This window comes from Callospermophilus lateralis, chromosome 1 (genome assembly GCF_048772815.1).
Source record: "Callospermophilus lateralis isolate mCalLat2 chromosome 1, mCalLat2.hap1, whole genome shotgun sequence".
Taxonomy (NCBI): domain Eukaryota; kingdom Metazoa; phylum Chordata; class Mammalia; order Rodentia; family Sciuridae; genus Callospermophilus; species Callospermophilus lateralis.
Genome location: NC_135305.1, coordinates 34386944 through 34399069, shown reverse-complemented (window position 1 = coordinate 34399069; position 12126 = coordinate 34386944). Strand labels below are relative to the sequence as shown.

At 39.4% G+C, this 12126-nt stretch overlaps 1 protein-coding gene across 4 annotated transcripts; it reads right to left on the bottom strand.

Moving 5' to 3' along the window:
* Positions 1–212: 212 nt before the first annotated feature.
* Positions 213–7166, bottom strand: Tac1 (tachykinin precursor 1). 4 transcript variants are annotated; one of them, XM_076861492.1, is made up of 6 exons: positions 7044–7166; positions 5945–6041; positions 5430–5474; positions 4843–4866; positions 3433–3486; positions 213–262 (listed from the first exon to the last, which is right to left on the bottom strand). In XM_076861492.1, exons 1-6 carry the CDS (start codon positions 7164–7166, stop codon positions 213–215), a joined length of 393 nt encoding a protein of 130 aa, XP_076717607.1. The 4 variants fall into 4 exon arrangements, with proteins under 4 accessions (XP_076717607.1, XP_076717617.1, XP_076717614.1 ...); XM_076861502.1 differs by lacking the exon at positions 3433–3486; XM_076861499.1 differs by lacking the exon at positions 5430–5474.
* Positions 7167–12126: the final 4960 nt, after the last annotated feature.

Below are 12126 nucleotides of genomic sequence, written 5' to 3'. Positions count from 1 at the left end.
TTTCTACTTCTGAAGGAATCATCATGTTAGAACCACAACACAAGTTTGCAACACATATTGGCACAATATGAAAAATAAACACTTTTTTGAGTTTTCAGCTCATCACAACAATTGTTTTTAAATAAATAATTATTCCTTATAGTGCATATTTTATTTTACGGTTCATTGCCCATTGACACGAATGATGCTGAATAAATAATACAGTAGGTAGTTTATTTACGTCTTCTTTCATAATTCTGCATTGCACTCCTTTCATAAGCCACTGAAAACAGAGGGGAAATAAAGTGTATTTTAAGAAGATTGAGTGAGTTAAATAATATTCAGTGCACACAGTAAATTAGTATAAATTTGTAATAACTTTTTCCTTCCACTGAAGCATGGCTAAGAATTTTATTTTTACATCTTCTAATCCTGCCTCACTCTTATTCTGATTCTAAGTGATCTAACCACAGAACACTTGGACTCTTTGATCATATGTTACATATTTGATGCCTCAAAAGCAATGTATTGTATTTCTATGATATAGTGCAATATTGATCTTCGGGAGCTTTTTCTATGTATCATGGCAGACATAGAGAAATGCTTAGTAAATTATGGAAAGGATCATGCCTAAAGTAACTGGGAATATTAGTAGGATGAAAATGAAGTATGAGAATTTTATTCTAGGACGAAGGTCAATAAACTACTGACCATGAGGCAAATCTAGCTCACCCTTTACTGTTGTAAATAAAGGTTTATTGGAACACAGAAACTCAGTTTATTTATATATTATCTTTGTCTGCTTTGACTTTAATATGGCAGATTCTAATAGATGCTATCAAGTTGGCATGGCTCACGAAGCCTGAAATATTTACGATCTGGTCTTTTCAGAAAAGTTTGCTAGTTTCTGTCTTAGAAGTACATGATGCTATGAGGGTCTCTTCCTCTCTTGTGGATACCTCCCAATGAGGGACTGTTCTTGAGGTGACAGGCAGACTCATTTTATGTAGGTAAGTCAATTGAGCCCTCTAAATACAGCACAATTTAACTTACCTCCTAGCACTCTACTGGCTAATGAAATATTAATTACTGCTTCCAAAGGTATTTAACACAAAACTCATAAGAAATTTAAGTACTTTGACTCTCTGGACAAAAAAATGCAAGCATTTTATTATATTTTATTATGTTCAATTTCAAAGGGATCTATAAGCACAAATGGGTAGGGATCAGACTCTTGAAATACTATATCTAAGAATATTTTTCATCAACTTAGCCAATATTTCAGTCACTTAGATTTACATTATAGTGAAACATTGTGCTTTTTTAAATTCAGTAGGCCCTGTATAAAAATACTTAATTTAAGTAGAAACAGCAGAAGGAAGATCCGTAGGAATCCTAGAAGGTACCCTACAGTTTCCTTACTGAGAAAGGTTTATTGAGAGAAAAGATAAGTGGAGACAGCAGATTTAGCACTTCCTCTAACACTGACCTCTAATGTCCACCCACCCTTAAGTGAGGTGAACAATAAGTTGAATGTTTTGCATCAATGTTATCTGCAATTCCGAGGTGGGACAGACTAAGCCCCAAGACGGACAGTTCCGAATGAAGTAAAAGTCCCTTCGGCTGCCTGGCTGGCTTTTATCAGAAAGAAGGTGATGAGCACAAGCTCAGTCCCTGGCAAGCCGGGAGTAGCTACCTTTATTCCCACAGTCCCATTAAAGAAGTGAGATGAATCCTAATTAAACTGACTACAGACAGATTAACGATTTAGCTGGGGCAAATATGTTCTTCCATGGAAGCAGAGTTTCTTACCTGCTCCTTAAACCCTCTGAAGATGTATGCCAACTTTTGTGTGCCTGAGCTGGTGTGGGTTTCTCTGGGAAAGGGTTTCTAGATCATCTGTGACTGTGAAAGGCTAAGGATCAGGTGGCTGTGGAGTGTGAGTAGGATAACCTTGTCCCACTGACCATATGAAGAGGTTCTTGATAGACAATGGATTATTTTTTTTTTCTTTTTAAATTTTTTAACAAACGGAAGAACAAAGGTTTACTTAGAAGATGATTCTGCTTTATGGCCGTGGTTCTATGTATCATTACCTATAATTATTACTTTAGGTACAGTTAATCTGTTCTAAACTGCACAGCATCTATATTATTTGTCAAGCATGTTCTGACAGCTATATCAAATCTGGAAATGGAGAGTAGATGACTAATACAATTATGAAGAAAATCACAGTGAAGTAAGGACTAGCATGTATGGATACAAATAAATGTCTCTGTGGTTTAAATTTCTATCCCATTTCCTAAAGCTAGAAGACAATACATAAATAAAACAATTATAAGTTTTTCATGAAGTACAGTTGGAACTGTACTTAAAACAAGATTTTATAACATAAAATTGAATAGCCTCAGAACTACTGGTGACAAAATGTCTACATTTAGAAAGAGAATAATCAGTAAAAATACTAGGATGACTATTTTTTCATGAATCTAGATAATTAAGAATTAAGTCATCACAACTGAGTTATAGATTTTTTAGAAACTAGATACATTCTAAGTGAATAGGACAGCTGCTGAATACTTTCTAAGTAATTAGATGACTGCTATTTTAATTTTTTTTCATTCAAAGTAAAATAAAGAGAATATGACTAGCTTTTCCAAGGGGCCATAGCTGAGGGCTAACCAGGCTTGAAGGTGCTTGACAAAAAATCAGTTTCCATGAATATGATAAAGGGGTTATTTAACCTTGAAAATAGTGTGATGAAAGAGTTAAGAAATAAGGGTTCTCAGATATATATATGTAGCATTTACACAGACAATGCAAACTCAAGGGGAAAAAAGAAAACATGCAGCCTTTATAGCAAGTGAAGGAGTTGTTCAGATTTAAGATGGGTTATTAAAAGTGTGGCATCTCTTCTCTCTGAGGGTTCCTCAGCCAGAACTGGCTTATAACACTCAAGGATAATTTGACTGTGTTCCTTTTTGGAGGCATTGAAATGAATCATAGCACTTTCATCCTTTCCAACATGCAGCAAGACATTGAAATTTGAACTTCTATAACTTTATAATGAGCAAGTGATCTGAATAATATTTTTCTTTGTTTTATTATTATTTATATTTGTCCTCCCTGTACCCACCCTTCCTGCCTCATAAGGTTGAATATAGCTTAGAGAGCAGATCTAAGAGAATGAGCCAGCCCAAAGATTCAGGGTGGGTAATGATTAAATGGAACAGACTCTGGTAAAGCTCACGTTTGAGAGAAATCAATACTATGGGGATATTAGTGTATATATTAGTGTATAAATCTACTCTTGGCTCAAGTGCTACAGCTAAATATTTTCACTATCATTACTCATTTTAAGTCTATTATTCCTTTTGAATATTTTGAAAATTATGCCTTATAAAAACAATAGAAGCAGATTTGAGGTACTGTCAATCATGATTTCATACATACCAGAATTTAAAGCTCTTTTGCCCATTAGTCCAACAAAGGAATCTGTTTTATGCCCTGAAAAAATACATTTAGGGGTATTTTAATATGTATATCTTTGAGGATATAACTCTTATAACTAGTACAAAAAAGCACACTTTTGAATATATGCCTATATAAAAATATGCATCTAATTCAAGTTTTGTCAAGGCTAAAGAAATAAAGATTCCTGGTAAGTTGTATAAATTACACTAAAACAATACAATGAGAGAACTGTTCTCAATTCTTTAAATAGTAGCAAGTACCTTTCATACATATTATGTTTTATCTATTATACAAAGTTGTAAATATTGTTGATATTTGAGCCAGCTTTGATTTTGGGGGGAGTCAATTTTACATTTGTGTGAGAGAGAAACATCCAAGTTTATTTCTTCACATTATTGAATGTTACATTTCTTAGCAAGTGAACTTTAGTCAATTCTTATCCTTGGCGATTGTAATCTTCTAAAAGGTCACTGTTTTATTGAATTAAAAAAATACCTTGGGAAAATATATTTGTTTCTATGTTAGTAGAGTACATTTATTTTTATTATATAGATATTCACTATGTATAGACTTCCCTTGAAACTCAAATCCTTAGAAAGTAAATATGAACAAAATATATTTATTTGCATGAGTAAAGTCTTCAGAAAAGGTTATGATTTCGATGTTAGTGTGAGAATTTCTCTTGGTTTTTAGTGTATTAGTCGAGAATAGGGCTGCTACCTCACTAGGGCCTACTCTGCCACCCAGGGAATCAAATCCAAGACAGGGTGCTAAGTGGGCAATATGACTAAGATGGGTCCTTGGGACTCCTGTCGAATTTGGTTCTATTAGTTACAAACTAGGATCTACTGACCTTCCAGTACCACTGTTCTTCACTGTCCTAAGAAATGTTTCACTGTACTTTGATAGAACTTCTCCTTTCAATTATGGGATCAAAAAATTGCATCTCTATCCATCTTTATGCTTAGTGTGGATTCTCTGCTCAGATATTCACTCACCCACTTTAATTGGCTGATGATCCCCAAAATGATGTTATGGGGTTCATCTCACTAAAATGAATTAGAAGATATTTATAAATGCTTGGGATTTTTTGCTGTGTAAGTGGGCATGAGGAGGGGTTGGAAATGAATGTGTGGGATGGATTTCTAAGCCTAGTATTAAAATTCTAGAACTAACAATTTAGGGTTGTTAAAGAACATTTTCTTTTCTTTTCTTTTAAATGCATCTTTTCAGTAATTATAAGTCTAAATAACAAAGTTTGTCAAATTAATTATTCATTTAACCATATTCTGGATGAATTTCCTCCATTCTGACATTGTATTACATAAAGTAGAATTCAATACAATTAAAATTAGCATTTGATAGATGTCAAAATAATTTAGAGCTTACTTTTGTGAGAGATCTGACCATGTCCTAGAAGAAAGAAAGATAAGATTAGCAACATATATAGTTTTGTTTTAAAGAATTTACACAATACCTTTTAGAGAGAATTATAAAATAAATTGATTTTCAAAATATGTAAATTTTCCACTTATGTGCTATCCTGAAAAATACAAAATAGAACTAGAATGCTAATCAAGTTAATAATAATAATAAAGCTAGATATTTTAACAAACAAAAGGAATATCTATTAAGTAAATCCATGGGTCACCAATTCAAACCCAGATCTATGGGACTCTTGAGGCTTGTTATTAACTATAAATCTATGCCATTTACTATTTTCAAGAATAGCCACCCATCTCTCTCTCTCTCTCTCTCTCTCTCTCTCTCTCTCTCTCTCTCTCACACACACACACACACACACACACACACACACACATTTGCATGCACATCCCACATTTGGAGGGTATGCAAATCTATCTCTTAATTAAACAGAAATAATTAAGATCTTGTATTTCAGCCCATAAAATATTTCTTCACTTTCTTCCTACATGTGCATTCACAATAGTAAAATAAAGATTTATAGGAATGTTTACCATAAAGAGCCTTTAACAGGGCCACTTGTTTTTCAATTGAGGAATCTGACAAGAGACGAATGGACATTAACTATTCACAAGTTTCAGGGATGGTGGGATGAACTCAAGGAAACTGAATATTTCTCTCACGCAACAAGGGGCAGCCAAATCTAATCTAACCCCAGACAATGTTCTGAAGTCAGTTTCCACATGCACTTGAACCATTCAGAGTCTCTCCTGGAGACTCCTGGCCTTCCCCTTCTTAGCAGTGGGATCTTTAGTCAAGAGTGTGTTTAGTAGCTAAGGTTGGTTCCTGCTTTGGGTCTCTTGAATTCCATGAAATGGGTGAAACAGATCTTAACTTTCTAGGGGCAAGTGCATGTGTTAGGTGCGGGCCAGAATCTCATCCTGAGAGTTACACCTCTCTTAGGGTGGCAATGTCTATCAAAAGGCAAGAGACACTTGGCTGCTCCAGGAACAAGCTAGCGAACAGGGCGACTTGCAGGGAGAGACCTAGGGACCCTTGTTTATCTCACCAGCATCCCGTTTGCCCATTAATCCAAAGAACTGCTGAGGTTTGGGTCTCCGGGCGATTCTCTGCAGAAGATGCTCAAAGGGCTCCGGCAGCTCTTCCTGGGGGACAAATCGGCGTGTAGGTAACTAGAATGAGGCTCCCTGTAACCCCAGCCATTCTCACCGTGAATTCTAATACCTCACCAGCCTGGACTGCCGGCTGATGTGCTCACTCGGGAAGGCAGCTTCGCCCAGAGAAGAGAAGCTGGCGGGCTCCCCGGAGCCTGTCCAGGGCTCCACATCTCTGCCTCTACCTGCCCCGGGCTGCCTCCTTCCCATAAGCCGACGCTGGCTGGTTGGCAGCCCCGCGGCATCTTTCAGCCCAGAGCGCTCTCCGCTCTTTCCTTCCATCCCAAAGAATTTTACTTCATCCATCGCGCTGCCACCCTCGACTGGCCACTGGTGCTGGCTTTGGAGACCCCTCACTGCCCCAAGGTACACAGGTGTGCGGGCGGCGGGGTTGGGGTGGAGAAGGGTGACAATGCTTTCAAGCGACCTGCACCAACCACTTACACTGTTAGCGCAAGGTTCTCAGCCTCGCGCCAACCTGCGAGCCATCTAAAGGGAAACTTGTGGCTACTTTCTCAGATCCTCAAAGTAAGGATCCAGGCAGGAAGTTAGCTTCCCACCGACCTGGGCCCTTCTAAGTTCCCCGAAGCTCGCCCTAGTCATCGCTTCTGCCCGCGACCGACGCGCCCTCTTCTGTCCCTAACATTTCCAAACGCTCCGGGAGCGCAACTGGACGGAAGCCCCTGAAATCTCTGTTACTAGGGAATGAAATCTTGTGAGGTTTCCAGGCTTGGGAGGACAGGGGCTCATCAGGAAGGCTCTCCAGGGAGTTCCTGGACCCGACTGTGTAGGAAACTTGGATCTTGGGCGCAAAATCCCGAGGAGAACCTGGGGGTGGCGCCCCTTTACACCCCTCCGCGCGCTTCTACTGTCTCTGGTCGCGGACTAACTACTGTCTCTGGTCGCCAGGCTAACTCGGGTGCTATCCTAGGGGAAGGGTAACGGCTCCGACCCAGGAAAAGCAGCGTGGGCCGTGCCGGGATACAGTCTCACCTTGATCTGATCACTGTCGGACCAGTCGGACCAATAATTCAGGTCATCGTTGGCACCGATTTCTTCCGCAAACAGTTGAGTGGAGACGAGAAAAAAGACTGCCAAGGCCACGAGGATTTTCATGTTGGATTTCTGGGAAGAGTGCGGGAGAAGATATCAAAGAGAGGGAAGGAAAAAAAAAAAACCACGTATATAAACCTCTGAGAGTTAGAGCGGCAGAATATTTGGCCCCACAACGGAACTCGGGTCCAGTTTAACCAAGATAAGAAGCATAAGAAGTACATCTCTCGCCTGGACTCTTTAGGAAAGAGAACCACTCCCCAAGGATTCTCAAATCCCCTTGTCCCCTAGTCTTAGCTCCCCAGACCTAACCCACTAACCCTGGAGGCTCTGCAGGTGGAAGACAAAGAGGGGCGTTGGCACTTGAGAAACAAGTCTCCCCACAGTCCCCAGAAGCAGCCGCGCACCGGAAGGTCGCGTGTGGCCCCCTTGGACAGATGCGCAATGGGGGAAAGCCCGGCAGCCGCAGCTGGCGGTACGCGGGGACTTACTGCGGCGGACCGACCCGCAGGGATCCTGTGGCGGCTGAGCGCGAGCCGAGCGCTCCGCACTCTCGGTTGCAGCTGTGGTGGAGGAGGAGGTCCGATCGCACTCTTTTGCCTGCTCGGTGCTTCGCGGTATTTATCTCAGGCGTGACGAGCTTCGAGACACACGTGACACTCTCCCCACGCGACTTTCAGCTCAATATTTAATTAGCCGCCTCCTCTCCTTTCGCATGCGTGATTGAGAGTTTCCGAGACAGTAACCCGTCGGTTCCCATAACATCTGGACCCAATTGGGTTCTAAATGACGCAATTTTAGGAAAATCCAGGGCTCGCCATCCAATCCAGAGCAGTCTGTCTTCTTCCACCTGCAGATCTGACGCCCCCTCCCCTCTCCTTCGGAACAGGGCTCAGGGACACCTGAGATTACTCATCAAAACTGAGCAAAGTGACTCATTCCTCGGACTTGCACAACTTTTTTTCTTTTTCCATCTGGAGACGTCAGGATAAGTTGCACTATTGAGGGCGGCCAAACGACTTCAGGCGTTGAAATTCTGTCTTAGGAAATCATGCTACAGAAGAAATACCTCGGTTGGGATGTGGATTTCTCTCTCTCTCTCTCTCTCTCTCTCTCTCTCTCTCTCCCTCCCTCTCCCTCTCCCTCTCCCTCTCCCTCTCCCTCTCCCTCTCCCTCTCTCTCTCTCTCTCTCTCTCTCTCTCCTATTTCTACCTTCCTAGAGTTTTTAGTGTTTCTGAGCTATACCATCTTCCTATGACTGCAACGTTCCTCTCCTAAATCAACCAGAATACTGTCATTTCTTCAGCATTACAAAAGGATTTTCGGAGGATGGAAACAGGTTTATTTTACCCTTGGGAGATAGGGGAATTGAAACGTGGCACTGCTTGTAGAGATTACTCTTGCATCAATGCAATCCTAGGATGTCTTTTGTTTTAAATAGTCCTATTCCTTGCCACACCCAGGAGCAGGGGTCGGGTGGGGTGGAGGGGAGTAAATGTCCAAACTGTACTTGCTGAAAACCCCAAACCAGCAAGACGGTATGAGGATGCATATACCATGTCACTAAAGAGCTTACAGATCAGCCATAGAGTTCTCTGTATCTGAAAGTATAGTGAAATGCCAGCTGCGTTGGTCACTAGCAAATAAAATTATTTGACAAATAACATCTGTCAAAAAAAATCTGTCGCACAAATTACATTTCTTTCACCTCTAAAGGAACTAAATGCTGTCACATCTTGTTTTGAGTTGTTCTTAGTCTTATTTTTTTCAATTAATTATATTATGTAGTGTGTAAAAGGAATAGATTTTTGGCAACTCAATTAAACCAATAACATTTTCCCCTCTAATATTTGTTCTTTCTTAACCTTGACGTTGTAAATTCCCACGTGTCTCATTTGTTTAAATGTAAACTCACAATATGAGCATTTTAATTTTGTTTTCAAAACACTGTATAGGGAATATTATGAACATGCACAAAAGTAGAAAAGCTAATCCAGTTAAAACAATTTTCAACTTTTTATCTACAACCCTTCCTAATCCCCCCCACCAGAATATTTTAAGCAAATTCCAGACATTTCATCATGTGCAACTGTAAATGTTTCAGCCAGTCTATCTAAAAGGTAAGGATGTTTTTTCCTAGTAAAAACATAACCACTTTAACATTCCATCTAAAACAACATAATTCATTTTGCCATTAAATATCCATCAACATTCAAATGTTCTCATATAGCTCATAAGTTCTCCCTACCTCATATGATTTACTGGTTGAAATCAGAATTATAATGAAGTTCATACAACACATGTCTTATCTTTATCAGACCAGGCAGCTATAATGAAATTCCTTGAGCTGGGTTTCTTATAAACAATAGAAGTCCCTCTGTCCCCCACTCCCAGTCACAGTTCTGAAGTCTGGCAGTCTGAGATGAAGGTCTCAGCACTGCCTGGTTCTGGTGAGGGCTCTTTTCTAGGTTACAGGCTGTCTGTCCTCTTGTCTCCTTTTTGTATCTTCTAATGGCATAAAAAGGGCAAAAGACCTCTATGGAATTTCTTTTTTGAGGACACGAATCCCATTCTTTTAAAAAAATATTTACTTTTGAGTTGTAGGTGGATACAATATCTTTATTTCATTTTCATGTGGTGCTGAGGATGGAACCCAGTGCCTCACGGGTGCTAGGTGAGTGCTCTACCACTGAGCCACAACCCCAGCCCCACTAATTCCATTTTTTAAATTGCTTATATTTTTTAAAAACATGACAGAGAAATGCATCACAATTCTTATTACTCATATAGAACACAATTTTTCACATGTAGAATATGTTCACACCAATTCATGTCTTTATATATGTACTTTGGATAATGCTGTCTATCACATTCCTCCATCATTGCTAACCCCCTGTTCCCTTCCTTCCCCTCCCACCCCTCTGCTCTTTCTAGAGTTTGTCAATTCCTCCCATGCTCCCTCTCTACCCCACTATGAGTCAGTCACCTTATATCAGAGAAACCATTTGCTGTTTTTTTTGGGGGGGGCGGGGAGGGGGATTGGCTAACTTCATTTAGCATTATCTTCTTCAATTGCATCTATTTACCTGAAAATGACATGATTTTATTCTCTCTTATTGCTGAGTAATATTTCATTGTGTATGTATGCCACAGTTTTTTAATCCATTCATCTACTGAAGGACATTTAGGTTGGTTCCACAGTTTAGCTATTGTGAATTGTGCTGCTATAAACATTGATGTGGCTGTGTCCCTGTAGTATGCTGTTTTTAAGTCCTTTGGGTATAGACTGAGGAGAGGGATAGCAGGGTCAAATGGTGGTTCCATTCCAAGTTTTCCAAGGAATCTCCATACTGCTTTCCATTTTGGCTGCACCAATTTGCAGTCCCACCAGCAATGTATGAGTGTGTCTTTTTCCCCACATCCTCGCCAACACTTATTATATTTTGTCTTCATAATAGCTGCCATTCTGACTGGAGTGAGATGGTATCTTAGAGTAGTTTTGATTTGCATTTCTCTAATTGCTAGAGATGATGATAATTTTTTCATATATTTGTTGATTGATTGATATACGTATATCCTCTTCTGAGAAGTGTCTGTTCATGTCGTTGGCCAGATAGCCTCTTCAACAAATGGTGCTGGGGAAACTGCAAATCCTCAACTCAAAGTGGATCAAGGACCTAGGAATTAAACCAGAGACTCTCTATCTAATAGAAGAAAAAGTAGTAGTAGTAGTAATCTTCATCATGTGGGATTAGGCCCCAACTTCCTTAATAAGACTCCTATAGCGCTAGAATTAAAACCAAGAATCAATAAATGGGATGGACTCAAACTAAATAGTTTCTTCTCAGCAAAAGAAACAATCTGTGAGGTGAACAGAGAGCCTACATCTTGGGAGCAAATCTTTACCCCTCACACATCAGATGGAGCACTAATCTCTAGGGTGTATAAAGAACTCAAGAAGCTAAACACCACTAATCCCATTCTCAAGGGCTCTACCCTGATGACCTAATTACCTTTCAAAGGCCCTCATTTCCTGATACCAATGCCTTGGGTTAGAATGTCAACAAATGAAGTTTATTAGAGACTTGAACATTCAGTTCATTGTATGTCTCTTATATCTCTCCAACCAATACTTCTTTCTTCTCTTCCCTTCCCTGTATTATAGTTGTTGACAAAACAGGTCAGGAGAGTATATTACATTCTGGAATCTGTTAATTGCTTTTAAGCTTTTTTTCCTGTGTCCTATTTCCTATTAATTGATAATTGTAGTATCTAGAAATTAGATTTGGTTTTTATTTTATTTTTTTAGGAAGGGCTACTTTACATGTGTTCCACAGTTCTGCAAGTATGCACCTGATACATAGTTTTTTCTCCTTTCGAGATGTCAACAGCTATTGATAATCACTTTCTAAATCCTTAGTTCATCAGTAGTTTCAAAATAGTGCTATTCCTATTTTATCATTTATCAGCTGGCTTATTTCTTTCTTATAAAGAGAAACATTTTTGTCAACAGCTATTTAATTTTTCCAAGATAATTAATACAGGGTAGATGGGATAAATGCTTAATTATGTGCTTCTACCAATTTAAAAAATGAGTTGCCAAATTAACACATTCAAGTAAGACCAATTTCTTTTTAAATTTGGACTATGATGACCTCATAGATTTAGACACATTTGAAACTTTTTAATCCATGGTAGATAGTCTTCTAATTGGTCCTCCAGTTATGACATTATTGGCCAGCAGGAAACCCTTCAAATTGACTCGTGGGACTTTTTATATGCCTTTAATAAGATTTGATAGTGTTATGGTGTTATGGTTTAAAGCTCATGTGTGAAACAATGCAAGAAAGTTTAGAGGTGAAATGGTTGGGTTATGAGAGCTTTAACCTAATGAGAGCATTATTCCACTGACAGGAATAACTCTGTGATAAATAGGTAGAGTGTGGCTGCAATAGGTGGGTCCTGGGAGGAGTGCTCTTAGGGTTTTTATTTTGTCCCCTGGTGTGTGGGGGGCTGTCTGTTT